Source organism: Mobula birostris, chromosome 6 (genome assembly GCF_030028105.1).
Source record: "Mobula birostris isolate sMobBir1 chromosome 6, sMobBir1.hap1, whole genome shotgun sequence".
Lineage (NCBI taxonomy): Eukaryota > Metazoa > Chordata > Chondrichthyes > Myliobatiformes > Myliobatidae > Mobula > Mobula birostris.
In genome coordinates this window covers 135,334,361-135,358,494 of record NC_092375.1, presented here as the reverse complement: position 1 = coordinate 135,358,494, position 24,134 = coordinate 135,334,361, and the positions used below count along the sequence as shown (strand labels likewise).

Here is a 24,134-nt window from a genome sequence, read left to right as displayed (position 1 = left end):
TGGGAAGTGGAATTAAAATGGGTGGCCACTGGGAGATTCCGCTTTTTCTGGTGGATGGAGGCCACACTGGGAGCACCAGATGCAGTAGATAACCCAACAGACTCACAGGTGGAAAGTCTGTTTGGGGCTGTGAATGGTAGTGAGGGAGGAGGTATAGGGGCAGGTGTAGCTCTTGTTCTGCTTGCAAGGATAAGTGCCTGGAGGAAGATCTGTAGGGAGGGACGAATGGACAAGGGAGTCGCGTAGTGTATGATCCCTGCAGAAAGTGGGGGAGGGAGGACAGGGAACGATGTACTTGGTGGTGGGATCCCGTTGGAGATGGCAGAAGTTGTGGTGAATTAGGTGGTCTACTAATTCCATCTTGTCTAAGCAATTCACTTTACTTTACTTTATACTTTATTGTCGCCAAACAATTGATACTGGAGCGTACAGTCATCACAGCAATATTTGGTTCTGCTCTTCATGCTCCCTGGAGTACAAATCGATAGTAAATATTAAAAATTTAAATTATAAATCATAAATAGAAAATAGAAAGGGGAAAGTAAGGTAGTGCAAAAAAAGCGAGAGGCAGGTCCGGATATTTGGAGGGTCCGGCCCAGATCCAGGTCAGGATCCATTCAGCAGTCTTATCACAGTTGGAAAGAAGCTGTTCCCAAATCTGGCCGTACGAGTCTTCAAGCTCCTGAGCCTTCTCCTGGAGGGAAGAGGGACGAAAAGTGTGTTGGCTGGATGGGTCGTGTCCTTGATTATCCTGGCAGCACTGCTCTGACAGCGTGCGGTGTAAAGTGAGTCCAAGGATGGAAGATTGGTTTGTGTGATGTGCTGGGCTGTGTTCACAGTCTTCTGCGGCTTCTTCCGGTCTTGGACAGGACGATTTCCATACCAGGTTGTGATGCACCCCAGAAGAATGCTTTCTACGGTGCACCTATAAAACCTTTCTCTCTCTACTCAACTTTCATTTCTCTATCCTTGCAAATCACCTTCCCATCTCCGTTCTCCCTTTTGTCTCCAAAGCCCTGGAAAGCTTTGTATCCTCCTGAACGTATGTCCATCTCACATGGAGCTTCATATCAGCATCCTCTCAAGAGGCTTTTGCCCTTCTGTCTTTGATCAATATCACTGGTGACTCCCTGGGTGTTTGCAGCAGAGGTATTGGTCACTCCTTTTTCTCAATGTATATATCCAGCCTTTTTACAAACCAAGCTCCTCCAGTTTCCCTTTGGTTGTCATTAGACAGGATGGCTGTCATGGATCGTGGCCAGTGAATTATTAATAACGACTTCCCTTTGGATGGTTCTTTTGTTATATCAAATATTGCATAAATATCCATCCTTGATTCTCTCCGATTTTTCTTCCACTCTTTGATAGCATCACCTAAAACAAAAGTGTTGGTTTCCAGTTTTATGGTGACAGCCATGAGTTTGGTCTCTTTATGTCAGCTTCTTTGTCCGGAATTAATTTCCGCTGGTTAAATGTTAGGAAGACTGAAGATACCTTCTGTCTGCTTCTGTTCTGGGAACTCAATCTCTCTGTCTGAAACTGCACCAGAATTTCACAAGTTTGGTGTAATAAGGTTGATTTCACAGGCATCCATGCTATTTCTTAAGCTGCCATTTTAATAGTATTGGCAGATTCAGCCTTCACTTGACCCAAGAGGGGAGAAGATGGCAGCACGACAGCAGCGCGCGCGGCGCGGCCTCTCTGGTGGTGAATATCTGTTATCTGTCAAGTAGGGGACTGTGCACAATCCTGATTTGATGGAGACAGACATGAGTACACAGCGGAACATCTGGAAAACTTCTGAAACGTCTGGTTTGCTACCGTTGCTACTGTGTGGTAACCGGAATCTCTGGAGCTTTGCGTGTTTCAGCGGCCAGGGAGAGATCGAAGGCGCTCGGCAGAGGATGGTGCTCGGGAGGCTGTATTGGAGAAGCTGCTGGGAAGCTTGGAGTTTTCAGACGGATGGACTCAGGGTTGGCTGTGGTCGGCTGCCTCCAAGGTATCGGCAAGTTGACAGTGCCTGGAGTTTTATGGCAGGGAGTTTCTCCCTTTTGCCGCCTGCTATCGGGGACTGTTTTTTTTTTACTGTGCCTATGGACTGTTCTTCATCAAATTATGGTATTGCTTTGCACTGCTGTAACTGTATGTTATAATTATGTGGTTTTGTCAGTGTTAGTCTTTGGTCTGTTTTCTGTGCTATCATGCCAGAGAAACATTGTATCATTTCTTAATGCATGTATGCATTTCTAAATGACAATAAAAGAGGACTGAGTGTTCTCATAATCTAATCTAAAAATAGTATTGGCAGATTCAGCCTTCACTTGACCCACATCTTTCAGATATCATGCATCATGCCTTTATTATCTTCTTACTTTAATGCCCAACTAGATTGACATCCTTTGTTATGCTTCATAATCTTGAGGTCTTTTTCTACTGAAGTCCCTTTATCCAATGCTGATCCACGCTAGTTTCTCCCTCATCTCAGTTCTACCTATCTCTGTAGCCGGCTGCAGCCATTAGCCTTCTACAGCACTTGTATTCCTTCAATACAGAATGTATGAAATTCTCATAAATCTAATGCCTGTGCCTTTATTTAGCAAAGCCCCATAAAAAAGATCTTTCCATGACCTCTATGCCTTCTTAATCCACTTTCCTCCTCGATGCTCATCTCTGAAACCAAATCTTTGATCCTTTGACATCATATTCCTTCAGTTGCTTGGTGTCAATTTGTTCTTTCAAACCAAATCTTTCTGCTACATTAAAGATGCTATTTAAATGTAAAGTGTGGTTACCCGATACCCGATCAAAACTTCTCCATGGACGGCTTCCAGACCGTTCCGGCTGACCGGAAGTGCACTGAGAGCGGTAATCGTAAAGGAGTTGGGTGCTTACTGTTCTGGTTAACAACAGATGGTGCAATCCGGGTCATACTACGATCGAGGAATGTGTTTGTAGATCGGATATTGAACTTTTTACTGTTGGACTTCGGCCACGTTCCACCGAGGTACAACACTGGGCGGCACGGGAGGTCGTTCCTGCCTGTGGCCATCAAACTTGCAGCTCCTCCCGTGGAGGGTCAGACACCCTGAGCCAATAGACTGGTCCTGGACTTATTTTCCATCTGGCATAGTTTGCATTTTGTTGTTTGATTGTTTGTGGTTTTTGTATTGCTATATTTATGCTCTATTGGTGCGGCTGTAACGAAACCCAGTTTCCCTCGGGATCAATAAAGTATATCTATCTATCTGGTTGTTGTGTTCGCATATGTGGGATATTCCCACTGACCATTGTCAGCTTTGTAAAGAAAGTAGCAGAAAATAACGGTAATGTCATTATGCAAAGATGGAAGATGTTGAATCTGCCTTTGGAGTTAGGCCAGTAATACAAATTATGGAAATATATAATTTTATCCCCTTATACTATGTGCCCCATCCTAACCCAACTAGGAGAGCAGAATAGAGCTCATTGGTACCAAGTGAAACATTACCTTGCATTAACAGCACATTCCCCGTACGGACCCCCTGCATCAGGAGTGGTGATGAACAGCAAGTAGATGACACACCTATATTAGGAGAGGCTTAATCTTTTTGTTGAAATCAGCACCTCATAGGAATTATTTTCTCTCAGACAACAATGGCTACAGGTTTTGCACCATAAAATAAAATAGTATATTTTGCAAATTGCAATGTTGATATTTTAATAACATGCAAAACAAAATGAATGCAAAGAACCAAGTTTCCACACTTACAATTTAGCACTGCTAGAGTAGAGCTAGAATACAACCTTGACTTCTGCATCTTTCTTTAGACATCCCACACAGAACATTTATTTGTTTTGACAGATGGTTGTCTAAATTAAGAGCTATCATCAATAATTCTACCACCAACTTGTGTTGACAGGGTCAGTCACAGAGTTCCTTCAAAAGACAAATATGAGAGAAAGTGGCAAAAAAAATTGAGCCCTTTCTTCCCTCTCCTCAGACACTGAAACAAATTTTATCATACCTTTGAACATTGAATGTCAAACTTTGTATGGAGCACTTTGTAACTTGTGCAGAGTAATGTTGTTGTCAGGCCTTTAAGTAGAAAGAAATATGTCCATCATAAAGTTACAGAGGGATACAGCATGCAAGCAGGCCCAGCAGCTCACCAAGTTTGAGCTGACCCTCAGGAGGTTATTTACATTAATTCTACCTTCACTTTACCTTCAGCTCCACCCAGATTCTGCCACCCATCTACACACTTATACTTTATACTTTATTGTCGCCAAACAATTGATACTAGGAACGTACAATCATCACAGCGATATTTGATTCTGCACTTCATGCTCCCTGGAGTACAAATCGATAGTAAATATTAAAAATTTAAATTATAAATCATAAATAGAAAACGGAAAGTAAGGTAGTGCAAAAAAACCGAGAGGCAGGTCTGGATATTTGGAGGGTACGGCCCAGATCCGGGTCAGGATCCATTCAGCAGTCTTATCACAGTTGGAAAGAAGCTGTTCCCAAATCTGGCCATACGAGTCTTCAAGCTCCTGAGCCTTCGCCCGGAGGGAAGAGGGACGAAAAGTGTGTTGGCTGGGTGGGTCGTGTCCTTGATTATCCTGGCAGCACTGCTCCGACAGCGTGCGGTGTAAAGTGAGTCCAAGGCTGGAAGGTTGGTTTGCGTGATATGCTGGGCTGTGTTCACGATCTTCTGCAGCTTCTTCCTGTCTTGGACAGGACAACTTCCATACCAGGTTGTGATGCACTTGACAATTAAGCTAACAACCTGCGTGTTTATGGGATATGCTTGGAAGCAAGTGTACCCAGAGGAAATATATGCTCTCATGAATTCTATACGTACAGCTCCATAGATCAGCACCGATCCTGGATCATTGGAGCAGCAACTCTACTACCAAGCGCCACTGCCTTGACGTGGTTCTCTGAGACTTCCTACGACACGTATAATACTTAGAAAATACGACGATTGTTATCAAGACCCAAGTGACTGTAGGCACTCAGATCTGAAGCGCAAAACATGATGCTGGAGGAACTCAGCAGGTCAGGCAGCAGCTGTGGAGAGAAATGAACAGTCGATGTTCTGGGTCAAAACCCTTCAGCTGTACTAGATTGAAGACCGGAAACATTGATTGTCCTTTTCCCACCACAGTAGCTTTTGTGCCTGCAATGTAAGGAAGACATTTCCCTGTCAAGAACTACATAATTCCCCGAAGTAGTCTGTTGCATTTCCAAAACCTCTTCACAAATGAGGCATTTTTTTAATAGTTGAATGCCGGTAGGTGACCATGATTAGGCTAGTAAAAAGCTTCAAGTTTCGTGACTGCATTGGGGTGATGCTATGAATAATTCTGCACAGATAACTCTTAGGATCAGACCTGAGAATGCTGTTTGTCGAATTGTCTTCAGAGTACAATCTACCAAAGGTGAGCCTGTCCTGGTCTAATTTCACTTCTGGAAAATCAGTATGATTCAGTGCCTAGAACACCAAACTTTTCCAATGTATCTTATGATCATTGATATCTTTTCACCTTTCTTACCAAAGCAGGGGTTAAGCAAATAAGTGCTACGGAAGGTGGTATAAATTACTTCTTGAGTTGGGTTTGTTGAACTCTTCATTCCATGATTTGGGTCAATTTACTTTTATTTGCCAATCTTATTGCTGACTTGTTTACAGTAGTTTTGTTTGTTAAAAATTTCCCGTAAGTTCAAAATCATTGCAATTCAAATTTCCCTCACCTCTGCCCCAACTCTCAAAAGAACAGCCAGTGTGATCTTTATTCTCAGAGTTCTAATTTCTCTCTCCAAGGGTGATCACCAGTGGCAGAAACTCGAGGCCTTTGTGTCATTACAGCTGAGGCTGGAGTAGATTAGTCTTTTGGCCTAGAGCCAATAGGAATTTGGTTGAAGCTGCTCCAGCAGATTTTACACAAAGCTAGTCTTCAAAGCTAGCTGAAGCTTCAATCCCCGCAACACCTCAAAGGTAGCAATGCCCATTTGCTACTTCACTGCACCACCTGCTTCCCATTCAGTAATTTTTTTTATTGTTACAGTATATTTTGTGTGAAGGTGCTCAGGAGTGGCGCTTGCTGCTTCAGCCAGCTTTATAACTACATATTTGGGTACTTGCATTGTCCTAATGGCCTCCTGGCATGGAGGGCTGCACACACAGTTGATCATGATAGAAGATAATGACAAAGAGGACCGTTAATCGTGTACAGTTAATTGTAAGGTCTGAGATGGCATCTTGTCAGCAGAGATAAGTTGTCACTTTTCCAGTTCAGCTGAAACTAAATGATTGTAAAATAAGTTATGGGTGTCCTTGGGCCTGTCTGGGGAATGATGGCTGAGAACACATTCTGGTCCCATCAGTCTTGGGCAGGCTGCTTGATATTTATGTGAACTGAATGTTATTTTATTCACCCTCTAGTCATGCTTGTCAGCTTTCAGAGTGAAAAGTGAAACCACTTTCCCAACTCGTACTTCAAGTGTCGAAATGCGGCTATTGCAGATTATTATATTTTTTTTCTGTACAGCAATGCCCGATTGGGAAGAACGAATATGTAATGCTGAATATTTGAAAGGGTCGCAAATGGACCTCCTCTCAGGAATGAAAGCTGTGAGTTTTAATGTTTCTGTCAAAGCTGGTTTAGCAGCAAAAATGATGGTGTAGTCATCTAATTTCTACCCCTTTTTTTTAGATAACTTGTAGCAATCAACCTTTTCACACTTTGATTGATACAAGGCAGGTGCCTATTTTAAATTCAATCCAAGTTAGATCGTTGCTTTAGAGGGAGGCAGAGGAGACACTAATTTACAGTCTCAGAATGAGGCTGTCTTTACTGCCTTTTCCAATGCTACAACGTTAAATTGATGGAGCTTCACCTGTTAGAAAGCAAAAGGGTGGTCATTTGACAAGAAGCTGAAGTGCTGCAGGTTGCTGCGTAAATCTTTCTTTCTTTCATCATTTCCATAGGTCGGAAACAAAGTTGTTCCCCTGTAAAGCTGGGAACCACATGGAGTGATTTTGGGGACCGTCCATTAAGAGCTCACGGTAAAAGGTGACCTAGTTGGCCCAAAAGGAAGCTTTGTTATTGTCTGTCCACGGACCTCCCCCGTAGGTTAGTTGGCGAATTGGGCCACCTCACAGTCGTAAGTGATACTAAATGAGTTTGGAAGAAAGAAACCTCACCAGGTTCTGAAAGGATTGGACAGGGTGTGTGCTGTGAGAATGCTTCCTCCTGGAAAGAGTGTAGAACAGAAGATCCATGGTATTGGGACAAGTTCAATCACATAAGATTGAGGTAGGAGGGGAACTTCCCTCAGTAGTTCGACTCATTGCTATTCTCTACCCCAAGGAGCTGAAACTGCTAATCCTTCCAACTTAATTGATCCAGATCAGAGATGGGCAAATTTTCCCTTTGCGGGGGGATCGAGAGGTACAGGGATAGGGAAGAGCGGAAGCCAAAGAAAGATTGGTCATACAAAGTCTAATGATCAGCATCTGCATTATTCCTGCCACTCTGCCAGCAGAGCAATGCTACTGGTGTGTTTTCATCTTTAGTTACACCACAGGATTGTCTATCAAGCAGGTGCCACTGACAAGCAAGGTAGAGTAGTGAGAAGACTTCCTATCTCATCACAGCAAAAAGGTTGCACTCAACATCAGTAAGACCAAAGAGCTGATTGTGGACTTCAGGAAGGGTAAGATGGGGGAACACAAACCAATCCTCATAGAGGGATCAGAAGTGGAGAGAGTGAGCAGTTTCAAGTTCCTGGGTGTCAAGATCTCTGAGGATCTAACCTGGTCCCAACATATCGATGCAGTTATAAAGAAGGCAAGACAGCGGCTGTACCTTATTAGGAGTTTGAAGAGATTTGGTATGTCAACAAATACACTCAAAAAGTTATATAGATGTACCGTGGAGAGCATTCTGACAGGCTGCATCACTGTCTGGTATGGTGGGGGTGGGGGGGCTACTGCACAGGACCGAAAGAAGCTGCAGGGGGTTGTAAATTTAGTTGGTTCCATCTTGGGTACTAGCCTACAAAGTACCCAGGACATCTTCAGGGAGCAGTGTCTCAGAAAGGCAGTGTTCATTATTAAGGACCTCCAGCACCCAGGGCATGCCCTTTTCTCTCTGTTACCATCAAGTAGGAGGTACTGAAGCCTGAAGGCACACACTCAGCAATTCAGAAATAGCTTCCCCTCTGCCATCCAATTCCTAAATGGACATTGAATCCTTGGACACTACCTCACTTTTTTTAATATACAATATTTCTGGTTTTTGCACGTTTTTTAATCTATTCAATATACGTATACTAATTGATTTATTTATTTTTCTCTTCTATATTATGTATTGCATTGAACTGCTGCTGCTAAAGTTAACAAATTTCATGAATTATGCTTGTGATAGTAAACCTGTTTCTGATTCTGATGTATTGCATTGTACTGCTGCTGCTAAGTCAACAAATTTTACAACATAGGCAACATAGGCAATATTAAACCTGATTCTGATTCCTAAAATAAAATTGTTAACTGCAACTTAAGCAATTTACTCTCTTAACAATTTCTTCCTCTTTTCAATTTTTCTCTGGTGGGGTCTGCTTAACATGTCACTAAAGTGGTTACTTCCCACGTCTGAGAGGATACAAGCTTTTCAAAATGAAGAGAAAAATCACCGCTCAACCCCAGTCCACTTTCCCCCAATAGTGAGGCGATTCCTGCCCGAGGTCATTGGATTTCCACTACGTGGGGTTTCTGGATGTGGTTCACGGAGCAGGGGAGAGGAGAAGGGAGAAAAAACTGCACTGGATGTGACTTCAGTTCATCTGCCAACGGTTTAGTACAGTATAGAACCATAAGACATAGGTGCAGAATTAGGCCATTTAGCCCATCGAGTCTGCTCCGCCATTCCATCATGGTTGATCCTGGATCCCACTCAACCCCATACACCTGTTTTCTCGCCATATCTTTTGATTCTCTGACCTATTAGGAAACGAACAACTTGCGTCTTAAATATACCCACGGACTTGGTCTCCGCCGCAGTTTGTGCAGAACATTCCACAGATTCACTACTCGCTGACTAAAAAAAAATTCCTCCTTACCTTTGTTCTAAAAGGTCGCCCCTCAATTAGGACTGTGAATATTAAATGCTGTTATAATACAGAAAACGAAGTAGATAATATGTACGTAAATAAACAACCTGATTTGCTTTGTATTTTGCAATACTAACTACAGCACATTATGTGGTTGCTTTGTTACTGAGGGGTAAGTGTTGGCCAAGATATCCTTGCAATTTTTCCTTGCCTCCTTAGAAGATGGGTATAACCCCAATTTGAAAGGACTGCACTTCCTAGATAATGTCTCTGAATTGGGATATGGTCCCAAAGACTTCTGTCCCTGAGGAAAATGCTTAGCCACTGAGCCATGAGCAAGTACAGTAAGGTCAACATACCACTCACAAATAGAAGCAGGTTATGTTTTTTTAAATGAGTGAATCTGTTCTGTGTAGCTGTACCAATGCAGTCCATTTTCCTGCTGTACATCACTGTAATGTGTAATAAAAGTAATCTTGCATGGAAAGATAACATCTTGGAGCTAATACTTGACAACTCCTGGGATGTACTTCAAGCCTCTGTGCCAACACATTATCCAGCTGTAAAACCAAGCCCTGAGCTTAGCGATGGTCTATGAGGAGTATACCATAGCCCCTCAGGGTGGAATTTCTCCATTCATATGTTACATAGAGTGGTAGTCATACAGGGCTATAGTAAATATGTGTTTTCAATTGGAGGGGAGGCATCAAAATATTAAATGTGTGGATTTTTTGTGGGTTCTATTGGGAGCAATTTAACTGCACTGCCACTGGGGCTTAAGTGTACTATAATGATCAACAAAACAATCAGGAATGCAATTGTTCAACTGTTTCCAGATGGAAACAGAGTTTTTCTATGTGATCTCTGTTAACGGAGAATAACAGGACGCTCACTGTACTTGGTGTCCACATTTTTCTGGTGGCTTATTCTACTCATAATATACTGTAGTGTATTAGCAAAACAACTGAATAAATCTGTGCTTTAAATTATGTGTAAAAATCATGACCGTCAAGTGTATAACTGAGTGGATTCCATAAATCATGGAATAAACCCTTATGAACCCTTCATAAACGTTTATGAATCATCATTATTAGGGAGAATAAAATGTGATGTAGGTAAATGAGTAGTTGATGGTCAGCTCAGGCTCAGAAGGTCCTGTTTCCACGCTGTATGACTCTTTTCAAATTGTAATCTTTCACTGTGAAATGTAGCAAAATACTTGGAGGAAACTTCATCTGAATTAATAGCAAGTCACTGTCATCTTGTCACAATTTTTAAAAAATAATCTTTCACTTTAGTTCCAAGTAATGTATATGTTTCAATGCACACACAGCCTGGAAATCCAGTGAACAAGGATGCATTTCCTATGTCAATTGTCAGTACTGAAAGAGAGAAAAAGGAATGACTCCAATTGACCATGAATGAAATAATCAGTACACAGGAGTGAGTGGTAGGATAGCAAAAGAGAAAATGGTCAGGTTAGACAACCCAAAGTAGAAGCAAAGGAGTGCAAAGGGAGTTAATATTTTAAAATTGATTGCTTGTAATCAGAAAATGCGTACCATAATATTGCCCATTCCTATCCTTAACATGGAATTGTACCCCAGTTGAAAAGACATTGCTCGACTGTTATTGGGGACATCACAGCGATATTGTAGTTGGTGCTGTCTCCTCATGGCTGCGGATTCGGTCCTGATTTTTGGTGAGGTCTGTGCAGAGTTGACACATTCTCTATTGTGACCCTGCGGGCTTCTGTCAGTTGCTCTAGCTCCCTCCCAAATCCTCCAAAAAAAGATAGGCTGGTAGGTTAATTGTAGTGAAAAATTGACTGCTATAGTGAAAGAAGTGGAGGAATGGGGATATGAAAATGCTTCTGTAATAATGAACGTGGATCGGATGTGCTGAGTGACCTGCGTTAAAAGTGAAAGAGGGGAAATGTGCATAATGTAAGGGGAATGCAATTCAGATAGGTTATTTTACCAGTAGCAGTATAAAGATAATAGCATTTCAATGCCTGTGAGGGCACATCAGAAGTGTCCTATGAATCTAAACTCACCATTCTTTCCATGCTAACTGGAAACTTGCTGTAAGGAAATATGGTTGACAATAGAACTATAATATTAGAACTAGAACTATAATATTGCATTAAATTTTCTAAGACATTTCATTTCCATCTCTACCTGTTCTCTCTGAACATGGCTTCCAATTGAAGATAATGAACAACTGAATCTGTTCCAGGGTATGTTAATGCATGGCAACGGAGTTATTTTATCTTCAGCAACTACAAATGTTATGATGTAAAATAATGTGAATCATGTTGCTTTCTCTTGTTTTTGATTCCTTCTTTCCATCTTCTCTGAAGCCAACCAGCTCCCCACTCAGAAACCTACTCCCAACAAGAATTTCCTGATCTTTTTACTAACCCCCTTCTTTGAGAGTGCAACCTGGGGACATTCCTTGCATAGAGTTTGCATCTCCAAATAACCTGTACGATGTCAAGATTAACCCCGCCGCCTTTTTCTGCAGAAACAGTGTTACAACCTGTTTCTTAAAGTATTTTTACATGAATGTTTAAGGCATAGAACTCCTATTTCTACTGACTTGCATTGGGTTTACTTCATTGTTTTTGTATTGATTAGTGATTCATATGATCTTGAATCAAACTAGTCTAAATGATTACTATAATGTTAATGGTGTTGGAAAAGAAATTATTGCAAACTAGGGGAATTGTACAGAACATATGGCAAATGCCTACTTGATAACACTGATTTAAATACTGTCTCAGATAATAAGTTCTTCCCACTGCATTGCACTAGTGCATGTGAAAGAGCCAGAGTTTGTTGTCTCTTGAATGGTCAAAGTTGGTGCAGTTCTTCACTGATTGTATTATAGTTATTATTCTTTGGATTTATTGAGTGTGCCTTCAAGAAAATGAATCTCAGGGTTGTATATAGTAACATATATGTACTTTGATAATAAATTTACTTTGAATTTTGAGGGAGGGAGAAGTAGAGATTGGAAAGGAAATCGCAGAATGCCAAGGTTGTGAAGATATGATATTCCTTCCAATTTAGCTGATAAATTGTGCATTTCCTTGTGTACTAATTGTTCGCTGAAAATTTTATCTAGAATTAATTTTGCCTGTTTAGTCAAATAAGATGCTTCAAACTGAAGTTTGCACTTCGTTTTAAAGTAGGTGAGGAAGATGGGTCGCACATGATTGAAGGGTAATCAATGGCTAAAGCATAGGTACCAATGGATACACTTGATATGATATTTTGGAATACATCTAAGATTAGTTGGTCATATTAAATCCCAATCTTTATCGATTCCTGGGACCTTGAGAGAAACCAATTCTTTATTTTCCCCATTTGTGTAAGAGTTGTCTCCTTGTGGTGCCCAAATCTTGTATTCCAATTTCAAATGATGAAGTTTGGATATATTATTGAAGTGCTGGAACTGATCAAGGAAAACTTAATTTCTCGTGTTTTCTGTTGAAGATACTGGCCTGGGAGACTCTGTGTGTTCAAGCCCCAGTATATCAAGCACCACCAGTCCCAAGCTGGAGCCTCCACCTTCGCCCCATGCCAACAGGAAAAAACATCGCAGGAAGAAGAGCACCAGTAACTTCAAAGCGGATGGCATCACGGGCACAGCAGAAGGTAGTTCACTGTGTTAATATTCCCTACTGGCATTAAGTGAGATGTTCTAGAACTCATTGATTTAAAGAAGGCAAAGTGTCCAGTGCTTAGTTTACTGCTTGTATGTGCCTGTGCTTAAATTTGATATTTTTTCCCAAATATATTGCAGTCTAATGCAGCAGTTATGTGAGCTTGCTTGTGTACTGCTGTGTAGAATTGGTTCAATTTAGTGATCACTGGTATTGCCAGTGTTGTCTGTTGGAGAAGGTTGGTAGGTTGCAGTTTCAAATACTCAACCCATGGTATGTTCCTGAAAACATCCTTTTATTTTTGTGTATGAATGCAGGTATCTGCTTTTCCTTTGGGAGAACAGGTGACTCACTTGACAAGGTACCAGAGTAGATCAATTGTTAATCATCTTGACTGACAGGGAAACCACAATCCTCTCTCTTCCTCATGTAGGCACTGACTTCACCATTTGCACTGTGTTTGTTGTTCTTGTGAAACAATGCACCAGCAATTCGGAGTTAGAAACCATCACCTCATCTAACTACAGGCTAGGTATTCCATCACAGAGAGGTCATAAACTAAAAGCCCAACTGATTTTTTTCCCCACTCTCAATAACTGTGCTTGTTTTCTGGACAATTATGAGTCCTCCATTTCTGTTTAATCAGAAATAGTATAATTAGCAACAGCATTTCCATCAATGTACAGGAAGAGCTTACCGTAGATAGTTGCATTGCATGATCCTTAAAAGTTGACCCTTCTTTATCCACGTAGTCTCAAGCTGGGTGGTGTGATTTCTGCTGAGAAAATCCCTATGCTCCAAACTGCTGCTGATCACTTTGCCAAGCTCACCATCCAGAGCAAGCCTGTCTTAGTAATTCAGCACTGCCTCTGCAAGTCAAAATCATACACCATTCTGATGTTGAAATAAGCCACCACACTTTTCATCATAGTAGGAATACCCTACCCAGTAGCACTGTATCAGCGCCTGCATCTCAAGGACAATAGTAGGTTTAGAAAACTGCTCCTTCTCGAGGGCACTATGAATGTTGCATTAGATACTGACCATGCTGCATGCCCTAATGGGAATAAAATGAAATGAAAAAGACAGAAACAGAAACGAAAGACGTATTCAGAATGTTGAATCTTTCCTCAGTCTTGACTCACCACAGATTTGCAGCTGAGGAACCGGTGGATTTGGGATAAGATTTTTGGAAAGACTGGCATACATAGCTTGTCTTTAAAATGGCTCTTAATTTGCAGAGGGCCCAAGTTAACTTTTGCTTCTTGGCTCTGAGTCATCCTCAAAGGCTATGTCCCAGTGCTGCATCCCGAACATTGATAAAAGTACAAATGAAGTGTGGAATTGGTCATGCAACCCATTGGCCTGACATATTCCTGGTACATTGATTGACAACATGTTGTAAGTTTTATCTACAGGTATATGATGAGATGATTCAGTATTATGCATCACAACAATGCTGTTTGGAGAACTGAATGGTTCTGGAGCACATCAAAATGTTATTTTGGTACTTTTAAATGTTGATTTTCAACTATAGGGAACAATTGATTTAAAAGCCTTAAGAATATCAGTCGAAGTTGCCACATAATGTAGGTGTATTAGAGCAAAATTATTCTTCCTTGTTCATGTATATTGCATGCATAAAAAGCTCGCTCAAAGCTTTTACTGTTCTACGGAAAAGAACACAATGTATTTCTAGTGTGATACCTTTCAATTTTAGTTTCGTGGCCTATTATCTGTCACCATACCACATCAAAGTATCAGTGTTTTCGAAAATGCAAAAGTTGTTATTTGTGATGAGAGATTTGCAATGTCTAGCCCGTTTCCCAGTTGAGCAGAGATGGGCAAATAGTTATTTATAAGTCCTGCGGCATTTTTTAAATGCTGGCTTTCTGGCCCTTTAAAAACTAGTAAAGGGTTCTTCCTGTGCCACCTTTTTGGGGCTCAGTGACAGGGCGGTTCCTGAAATGGTAGATGCTGACTTACAATTCACATTTGTTCTGTGGAGCAGATCAAATGGACGTGACCTGCAAGTAAGTAATCTGAAGAGTCCAGGCTTTAGAAGAGACACAAATGAAAAATTATCGTCTCTTTCTTTAAACCATAAAAATTGCAATTACCAGTGTAGGAGATTAAATCAGCAGGCATAACCCAAAATATTAAATTGATAAGAAATCATGTTTTTTTTTGCATTTCCATTTCACACATGCTCAGATCAGCTAATCAATCGTTAACTCACAGGCTTTTAGAGTTCGCTATTGGTTCCAGATATTTGAAACCTCCATTAGCATTTCTTTCAGTGGAGAGGTTTCATTGAGTGTAGTTATTCAGTCATTATTTAAAAGTTAAAATCTAAAGTGCCCAAACTCCTCCTGAACTACAAATCCCAGACAGCTGCTGCGAGATGAAATATGCAATTGCTATTTTCATTCAGTGTACTGTGAGATGGTGAAATATTTGCTTCCAAGTCACAATAGTAGTGGATCAACATACAATTTTGTAGACTAGAGCACAAAATCTAAATTGATCCTCCAATGTGGTTCTGCATTTAAATATCACATAGCCCAGGTTGAAGAACAGCAAAATCTCCTGGCTTTCTTGCCTGCATTTAACTCTTTTTGCATCAAAAACCCCAATTTCATTGCTATATTGTGGCTAGAGTGAAGTTATGTTACAATAGTTGCCACACCACTGAAATTAATGTGAGCATCATGAGAGTGTGAAACATGTTTCATAAAGATAAAATCCTGAACAAAATAGTTACATCCAAATGGGATAACTGCCCGCTTCCCCACACGAATTTATAGATTTATCAATGTAAAGTGTGCTGTGTATATTTTCTAAACATAGTTAGATAGTCTGACGATGTAATCTTCATCTCCCAATTGTACAATCTAGTACCATTTGTAAACCTGAATATAGTGCCTCTTATTCCTTCATCCAAGTGATTAATATATATTGTGAAATCAGATTTTCCAGTGCAGACCCTGGGGACATGACTTTACTCCTCCCCTCTATGTCTTGCTAATGTTTGCCAATCTATGAATCTCCATTGAGCTATCAGATGGCCAACAGCCCACAGACATCTGTTGCTAAGTAACTTCTGATCCAAGCTCTTTTGTTTTTCCAATAGCTTTCCTTGCAAAGATCTCTCAGGTGCATCCCTGAAGTTTGTATTGACAGTAGTGTGTTCTCTTTATTCAGTCCTCTTTCTGTGCTGTGTGACTCTCTGACCTTCTCCAGGAATGTAACGGGATTAGTCAGGCATGACCTGCAATTAATAACATTCTTTGATCAACTCATTACTTGCTGAGTGATGTCTCTGTCCTGGATGATGGGCTTTAATAATTTCCTCACAACAAATACAAAACTGACTTTTTAGCTTCTTGGTCTTTTTCCTTCCATACTTACAAGACATTTGACTTTTTCCATTCAAAATAGATCATTCTTGAATCTGGAGATTCTCAAAGATAATGACTTGGGATGGAAGCTAGCAGGTGCTGAGATTTGGTTATTGTAAGACTCCTTATTTTCTTGCAGCATAGCAAACCCGAATTACTTTTATATATTTTTTTGTCACCATGAATGGAACTGCAAGGACTCATTTATGAACAAGTTTGCCATTTCGTCATTGGCTGTTATAGCTTTGTGTGGATTAAATGAGCATACATTCACATTATCCCTTCCTTTCTTTTAATATATTTTCCAGTATTTCTTACTCATGTTATTTCTGCTGGGGATGTTTCCCCTATTCTCTTACTGCAGTTAATGTTTTTGTTTATGCACTTCATGATTTCTTTTAGCTCTCACACTAAATCCTTAAGACCATAAGAGGCAGAAGCAGAATTAGACCATTTGGCCCATCGAGTCTGCTGTGTTATTTCATCATGGCTGATCCATTTCCCTCTCAGCCCCAGTCTCCTCCTGCCTTCTCCGCGTAACCCTTCAGGCCCTGACTAATGAAGAATCTATCAACCTCTGCCTTAAATATACCCAATGACTTGGTCTCCACAGCTGCCTGTAGCAATGAATAACACAGATTCACAACTCCCTGGCTAAAGGAATTCATCCTCCATTCTAAATGGACACCCCTCTATTTTCAGGCCGTGGTCTTAAACTCCCCCTCCATAGGAAAAACCCTCTCCAAATCCACTCTGTTGAGGCCTTTCAGCATTCGATAGATTTCAATGAGGTTACCCCTCATTCTTCTGATTTCCAGTGAGTAGAGATCCAGAGCCATCAAATGCTCCTCATATGACAAGCCTTTCAATCCAGGAATCATTTTTGTAAACCTCCTTTGAACTCTCTCCAATGTCAACACATCCTATCTTTGACAAGGGGCCCAGATCCGCTCTCAATACTCCAAGTGAAGCCGACAAGTGCTTTATAAAGCCTCAACATTACATTCTTGGTTTTATATTCTAGACTTCTCAAAATGAATGTTAACATTGCATTTGCCTTCCTTACCACAAACTCAACCTGCAAATTAACCTTTAGGGAATCCTGTGCAAGCTCTCCCAAATCCCTTCACACCTCAGTTTTTTTGTATATTCTCTCCATTTAGAAAACAGTCAACCCTTTCATGTCTTCTACCAAAGTGCATGACCATACATTTCCCGACACTGTATTCCATCTGTCTTAGGTCCTTCAGTAGCCTCTCTACTTAAACAAAACCACCTGCCTTTCCATCCATCTTTGTATCTTCCACAAACTTGGCCACAAAGCCTTCAATTCCATCATCCAAATCATTGACATATAATGTGAAAAGAAGCGGTCCCAACACAGACCCCCGTGGAACACCTCCAGCCAATCAGAAAAGGCTCCCTGTATCCCTACTCTTTGCCTCTTTTGTCTATCCTGCTTGTTATTTCTTCAAAGAATTCCAGCAGATTTGTCAGGCAAGATTTTCCCTTGAGGAAACCATGCCTATTTTATCATGTGCCTCCAAGTACCCCAAAACCGCATCCTTAACAATCAACTCAAACATCTTCCCACCCACTGAGATCAGATTAACTGGCCAATAATTTCCTTTCATCTCTCTCCCATTTTGAAGAGTGGAGTGACATTTGCTATTTTCCTGTCACTATTTATGCCTTCACAATGTCCATAGCTTTCTCTTTCCGAACTCTGGGATGTTAACCATCTGGTCCAGGTGACTTATCTACCTTCGGATCTTTCAGTTTCCCAAGAACCATCTCCCTAGTAATGGCAACTAGTCATAGTCATGCTTTATTGATCTTGGGGGAAATTGTTTTTTGTTAACAGTTGCACCATAAATAATAAATAGTAATAAAACCATAAGTAGTTAAATAGTAATACGTAAATTATGCCAGGAAATAAGTCCAGGACCAGCCTATTGGCTCAGGGTGTCTGACCCTCCAAGGGAGGAGTTTTAAAGTTTGATGGCCACAGGCAGGAATGACTTCCTATGATGCTCTGTGCTGCATCTCAGTGGAATGAGTCTCTGGCTGAATGTACTCCTGTGCCCAACCAGTACATTATGTAGTGGATGGGAGACATTATCCAGGATGGCATGCAACTTGGACAGCATCCTCTTTTCAGACACCACCATTAGAGAGTCCAGTTCCATCCCCACAACATCACTGGCCTTACGAATGAACTTAACATTCTTCTACCCCCAACACTCCAGAATTTCTAGCATTCTGCTAGTGTCTTCCACAGTGAAAACTATTACAAAGTGCTTATTCAGTTCATCTGCAATTTCCTTATTCAGTTCATCCGCAATTTCTTTGTTGCCCATTACTACCTGTCCAGCATCGTTTTCCAGCAGTCTGATATCCACTCTCGCCTCTCTTTTGCACTTTATGAAGAAACTTTGCTATCTTCTCCAATATTGTTCAATAGCTTACCTTCATATTCCATCTTTTCCTTCTTTATGACCTTTTTAGTTGTTTTCTAAGTTAGTTGTTTTTAAAAGCTTCCCATTCCTCCAACTTCACACTAATTTTTGCTCTGTTGTATGCCCTCTCTTTGGCTTTTGTGATAGCTTTGATTTGTCAGTCACGGTTGTGTCATCCTGACTTTAGAAGACTACTTCCTCTTTAGGATGTATGTACCCTGCACCTTCCAGATTGCTCCCAGAAATTCCAGCCATTGCTGCTCTGCCATTATCTCTGTCAGTGTTCTTTTCCAATCAGTTTTGGCCAGCTCCTCTCTCATGCCTTTGTAATTCCCTTTATCCACTGTAATATTAATACATATGACTTTAGCTGCTGCTTCTCAAATTGCAGGCTGAATTCTAACATATAATGGTCACTTGTCCCTAATAGTTTCGTTAAGCTCTTCAATCAATTTCAGTTCATTGCACAACACCCAATCCAGAATAGGTGATTCCCTACTGGGTTCAACCATGAGCTACTCTAAAAAGCCATCTTGTAGGCATTCTACAAATTCCCCCCCTTGAGATCCAGCACCAACCTGATTTTCCCATTCAACCTGCATATTGAAGTCCCGCATGACTATCGTAATATTGGTAATATTGCCATGCATTTTCTATCTCCCATAGTAATTTGTAGACAACATCCTTTCTAGTGTTTGTGGGGGGGGGGGGGGTCTTCTTACCTTTGCAGTTTCCTAGCTCTACCCACAATGATTCAACATCTTTTGGCCCTATGTCACCTCTTTCTAATTTTTTGTTTCACTTTTTGCCAATAGAGCCACCCCACTCCCTCTGCCTTACCTGCCTGTCGTTTTAATACAATGGGTATCCCTGGATGCTAAGCTCCCAGCTATAATCTTTCAGCCAAAATTCAGGGATGCCCATTGCATCATACATGCCAATCTGTAACTGTGCTACAAGTTCATCTATCTTATTCCATATACCTTGTGTATATAAAAAAAATACCTTCAGTCCTCTGTTCACCCTTTTCGATTTAGTCCACCTTTTACGTTGCAACTCATCCTGTTGACTGCAATTTTGCCCTATCATCTGCTTCTCCTGGCTAGCAGTCTCACCTCACATTGCCTCTGTTTGTAAACCAACAATCTCATCCTCAACACTATCACTCTGGTTCCCATCCCCTTGCTAAATTAGGTTAAGCCCACCCGAACAACTCTAGCAAACCTGCCCACAATGATATTGATCCCCCTTGAGTTCAATCCCTTTTGTACAGGTCATACCTTCTCCAGAAGACATTGCAGTGATCCATAAGTTTGAACCCCTGCTGGCTGCGCGTTTCTCTGCCAAATCATCCTTTTCTTACTCTCAGTGGCGCGTGGCAAGGGCAGCAATCTGGAGATTACTGCTCTGGAGGTCCTGTTTGGCAGCCTTCTGCCTAGCTCCCAAAAATCTCTCTTCAGGACCTCCTCGTCTTTCCTACCAATGCCATTCGCGCCAATATGTACCAAGACTTTCTGGCTGCTCACCCTCCCCCCTGAAAATACCATGGACCTAGTCCGAGACATCCCTGACCCTGTCTCACCCACAGAATCTCATCTCTGTTCCTTTGACTATGGAATCTCCAATCAACACTGCAGTCCTCTTCACCTCTCTTCTCTCCTAAGCCATAGCAGCATATTCAGAGCCAGAGACCCTGTCCCTGCAGCTCACCCCTGGTAGGTTGTCCCCCTCAATAGTATTCAATGTGGTATACTTATTATTGAGGAGAACGACCACAGGGGTGCTCTGCGCTGGCTGTCCGTTTCCCTTCCTTCTGACAGTCGCCCAGTTACCTGCCTCCTGCAACCTAGGTTTCTTCAGCTTGCATTAATGTGAGCTTTAGCCTAAAAATTATCAGCGTAATGAAGAAAATGGTTGCATGCTGTGCCTTCAGAGTTTCAAATTTTGACCCTTATTCATCATCAGTAACATTCCATACTAACCAACGCTATTGGCCCAGATTCTCTTCGGTGGCCTGACTTTCACCAGAAAAAAATTGAAATTATAACAATTAATATATATAACAATTACAGCACGGAAACAGGCCATGTCGGCCCTTCTAGGCCATGCCGAACTCATACTCTCGCCTAGTCCCACCGACCTGCACTCGGTCCAATATAACCATAATTGTCAATCAAAAGATTGGTAGAAAACACAGAATCTATATGCCTCTGAGGTGTGCTTGTTTTATTTCAACATTTGAAATATCTTTTCCCTGATATTTCCCTAGTGACCTGTTCATTACCCTTCTGCATCTTGTCTGGATAGTCAGCCTTTGTATGTTTGGACTATGTATCTCAGCAGGCTATATTCAGTTCTCAAATAACAGCTAGTCCACACAGATGCTTTCCCAAAGGTTGTGATCAAGCAAGTAGAACTGGACTTATTTTCATCCTAGGTGACAGCTGAAATGGCTCCCAGGCTGAAAATGGGTAATCTGATTTCGGAGGAGAGAACCCCAACAGGACTTGCTTAGGCACCACACAGAGACACTACAGAATGTGGATTCATCAATGTCCTGAATAACTTCTCTTCTTTCATAAGCACAAAAACACACCCATGGTGATGATGATTCCATCTCTTACCCCTTATCTTTTTTGCAAATTCAATGTGTGTGTTCTCTGTTGGAAAGGCACAGACTCACTTCATGTTTGTTCTCTCGTTCTCTCTCTCTCTCTCTCTCTCTCTCTCTCTACACCTCTCTACACCTCTCTCTCTCCCTCTCTCTCCCTCCCTCTCCCTCCCTCTCTCATGGGATATTACTGGTGTTTATCCTTGATTTTACCCTGGTTTTAGTGACTAATAAACCATTTTCATAGATGATAATGTAGGATTCTTTATAAATTACAGATTAAAAGCAAATGCAATCTTGATTCACCATGCTCTACAATGTATTCCCAAGGGCCCATCAGGTTCACTCCCAAGGTGAAGTGACAACTGGTAGACGACTGCATTAACCATAGCAGCAAGTATTGTTTCAGTGGCATCACTGTTAACATTTGTCATTGACAATTGTTCACCAAAGGAATAACTTCCATGAAATAAATGGTCTGTTTGTTAGCTTATAATTTCCCAACTGCGTGAGGTTAAATACACAACTGACGTGGCTCCTTAAGCACATGTGAGTATCCAAATTCAATGAACTGTCTAGCTAGTATATTTAAAATCCATAAATCACTGAAGGTCAAGAGACTTTATTGAACCTTCACTAGCGAGGGGGACATCATTCTTAGCTTAACACAAAACTACAGGAAAGGAGCATGAACTTACTAATGGTATGCTTCCTGTTTGCTTGATTCCTTGCTTAAAAAATAAAGTGAATTGTTCATAAAAATGAACTTACAAAATTTTTCATTGGCATAATTGTTGATGCAATTTTAATCAGACTTGCATTAAGAAACCATTTATATAGGATTCATTCTAATCTGTCACTCAGCCAGGTTTGGAAACCTGACCTCTTTGAGAACCATATACAAAGAATTATCATAAAATTATAAAATTACTGAAACACCTGGAATGATAACTATGATTAATACAGGATCCTTGTCATGGTGAACCAAGTTATTTCACCTTCTTGTGCTTTGAACATTTTACTTCCATCCACACTGGCCCAGTAAATAAAAGTGCTCATAATCTTTCAATTTTGATTCAAATATTTCTGCTAAATGCTTTGTAGTATTAGCGAGGGAAGTAATTAAGTGATGGCTTTATAACAACATTGCAAGGAAACAGCATTGGGCTGTATTGCTGAAATTATAAGATAACTGTAAAATCTGGAGCAATAACTGTGATTACTACAGGACCCTTGTCATGGTAAACTAAGTTATTCCACCACCTTGAGCTTTGGACTCTATACTGTATCTAATGATTAAAAGGAGGTAGAGATTAGTAAGTTAATTAGCCTTTGTAAATTGCCCCCTGTGTGTCGGTGAGTGGTTGATGGGAATGTGGGGAGAACAAAAATGGGGTATTGGTGTGGTGTAAACTGGATGGTTGATGGGGCGGACTTGGAGGGACTGTGTCCGGTCTGTATTACCCCAAAAGTGACTTTACTAATAAATATAAATAAGCAAGAAATATTGAGAACATGAGATGAAGAGTCACTTTCAAGGACTCCTCATCTCATGTTCTCAATATTTATTGCTTTTTATTTATTTCTGTATTTGCATAGTTTATTGTCTTTTGCACACTGGCTGAAAGCCCAGTTGGTGTGGTTTTTCAATGATTCTATTATGGATTTATTGAATATTTTAAAAAATTTTATTGAGATAAAATGCAAAATAGGCCTTCAGACCATGCCGCCCCTCCCTCTGATTTAATCCGAGCCTAATCACAGTACAATTTACAATGACCAATTTACCTACCAACCAGTAAACCGGAGCACCCGGAGGAAACCACACGATCACGGGGAGAACATACAAACTTCTGGCAGGCAGTGGTGGGAATTGAACCCTGGTCTTCTGTACTATAAAGCATTGTACTAACCACTTCACTACTGTGCCATCCCCAGGGTTGTATATGGTGACATATATGTACTTTGATGATAAATGTACTTTGAACTTTGAGATTTACGTCATCATCCTGGGAAGCTGATGAAGGCAAGGCAGTAGATGTTGTCTACATGCATTTCAGTGAAGTATTTGACAAGGTACTGTATGGGAGGTTGGCCAAGAAAGTTCAGTCACTCGGCATTCAAGATGAGGTAGTAAATTTAGACATTGCCTTTGTGGGAAAAGCCAGAGAGTGGTAGTAGATGGTGCCCCCTCTGATTGGAAGCCTGTGCCTAGTGGAGTGCTGCAGTGATCAGTACTGGGTCTGTTGTTGTTTGACATCTGTATCAACAACCTGGATGATAATGTGGTTAATTGGATCAACAAATTTGTGGATGACACCAAGATTGGGGGTGTAGTGGACAGTGGGGAAGACTAACATGGCTTGCGGGATCTGAACCAGTTGGAAAAATGGGCTGTAAGATAAAAGCAGATGGAAGTTAATTTAGACAAGTGAGAAGTGTTATACTTCGGCAGGACTAACCAGGGTAGGTCTTATACAGTGAACAGTCGGGCACTGAGGAGTGTGGTAGAAAAAGAGATCTGGAAATACAGGTCCATAATTTATTCAAAGTGGGGTCTCGGGTAGATAGGGTTGCAAAGAAAGCTTTTGGCACATTGGCCTTCATATTGAGTGCAGGAGTTAGGATGTTATGTTGAAATTGTACAAGGCATTGGTGAGGCCTAATTTGAAGTATTGTATGCAGTTTTGGTCACCTACCTACAGGAAAGTAAAGTTGAAAGAGTCGGAGAAAATTTACAAGGATGTTGTCCAGTCTGGAAGACCTGAGTTATAGGAAAAATTGAATAGGTTAGGACCTTATTCCTTGGAACGTAGAAGATTGGTTTCACCTATCACCTACCACTTTATACTTCTTCCTCCCCTCCCCCCACTTTCTTACTCTGACTTCTCCT

The 24,134-nt window shown here is 41.0% G+C and overlaps 1 protein-coding gene across 2 annotated transcripts in view; it reads left to right on the top strand.

Annotated features, from left to right (window-relative positions):
* Window positions 1–24,134, top strand: part of agap1 (ArfGAP with GTPase domain, ankyrin repeat and PH domain 1) — a 649,964-nt gene that overhangs the window by 475,178 nt on the left and 150,652 nt on the right. For both annotated transcript variants that reach the window (XM_072261395.1, XM_072261394.1), the window contains exon 13: window positions 12,601–12,762. In XM_072261395.1, coding sequence (XP_072117496.1) covers window positions 12,601–12,762 — 162 coding nt within the window. The remainder of the gene's footprint in view (window positions 1–12,600; window positions 12,763–24,134) is intronic.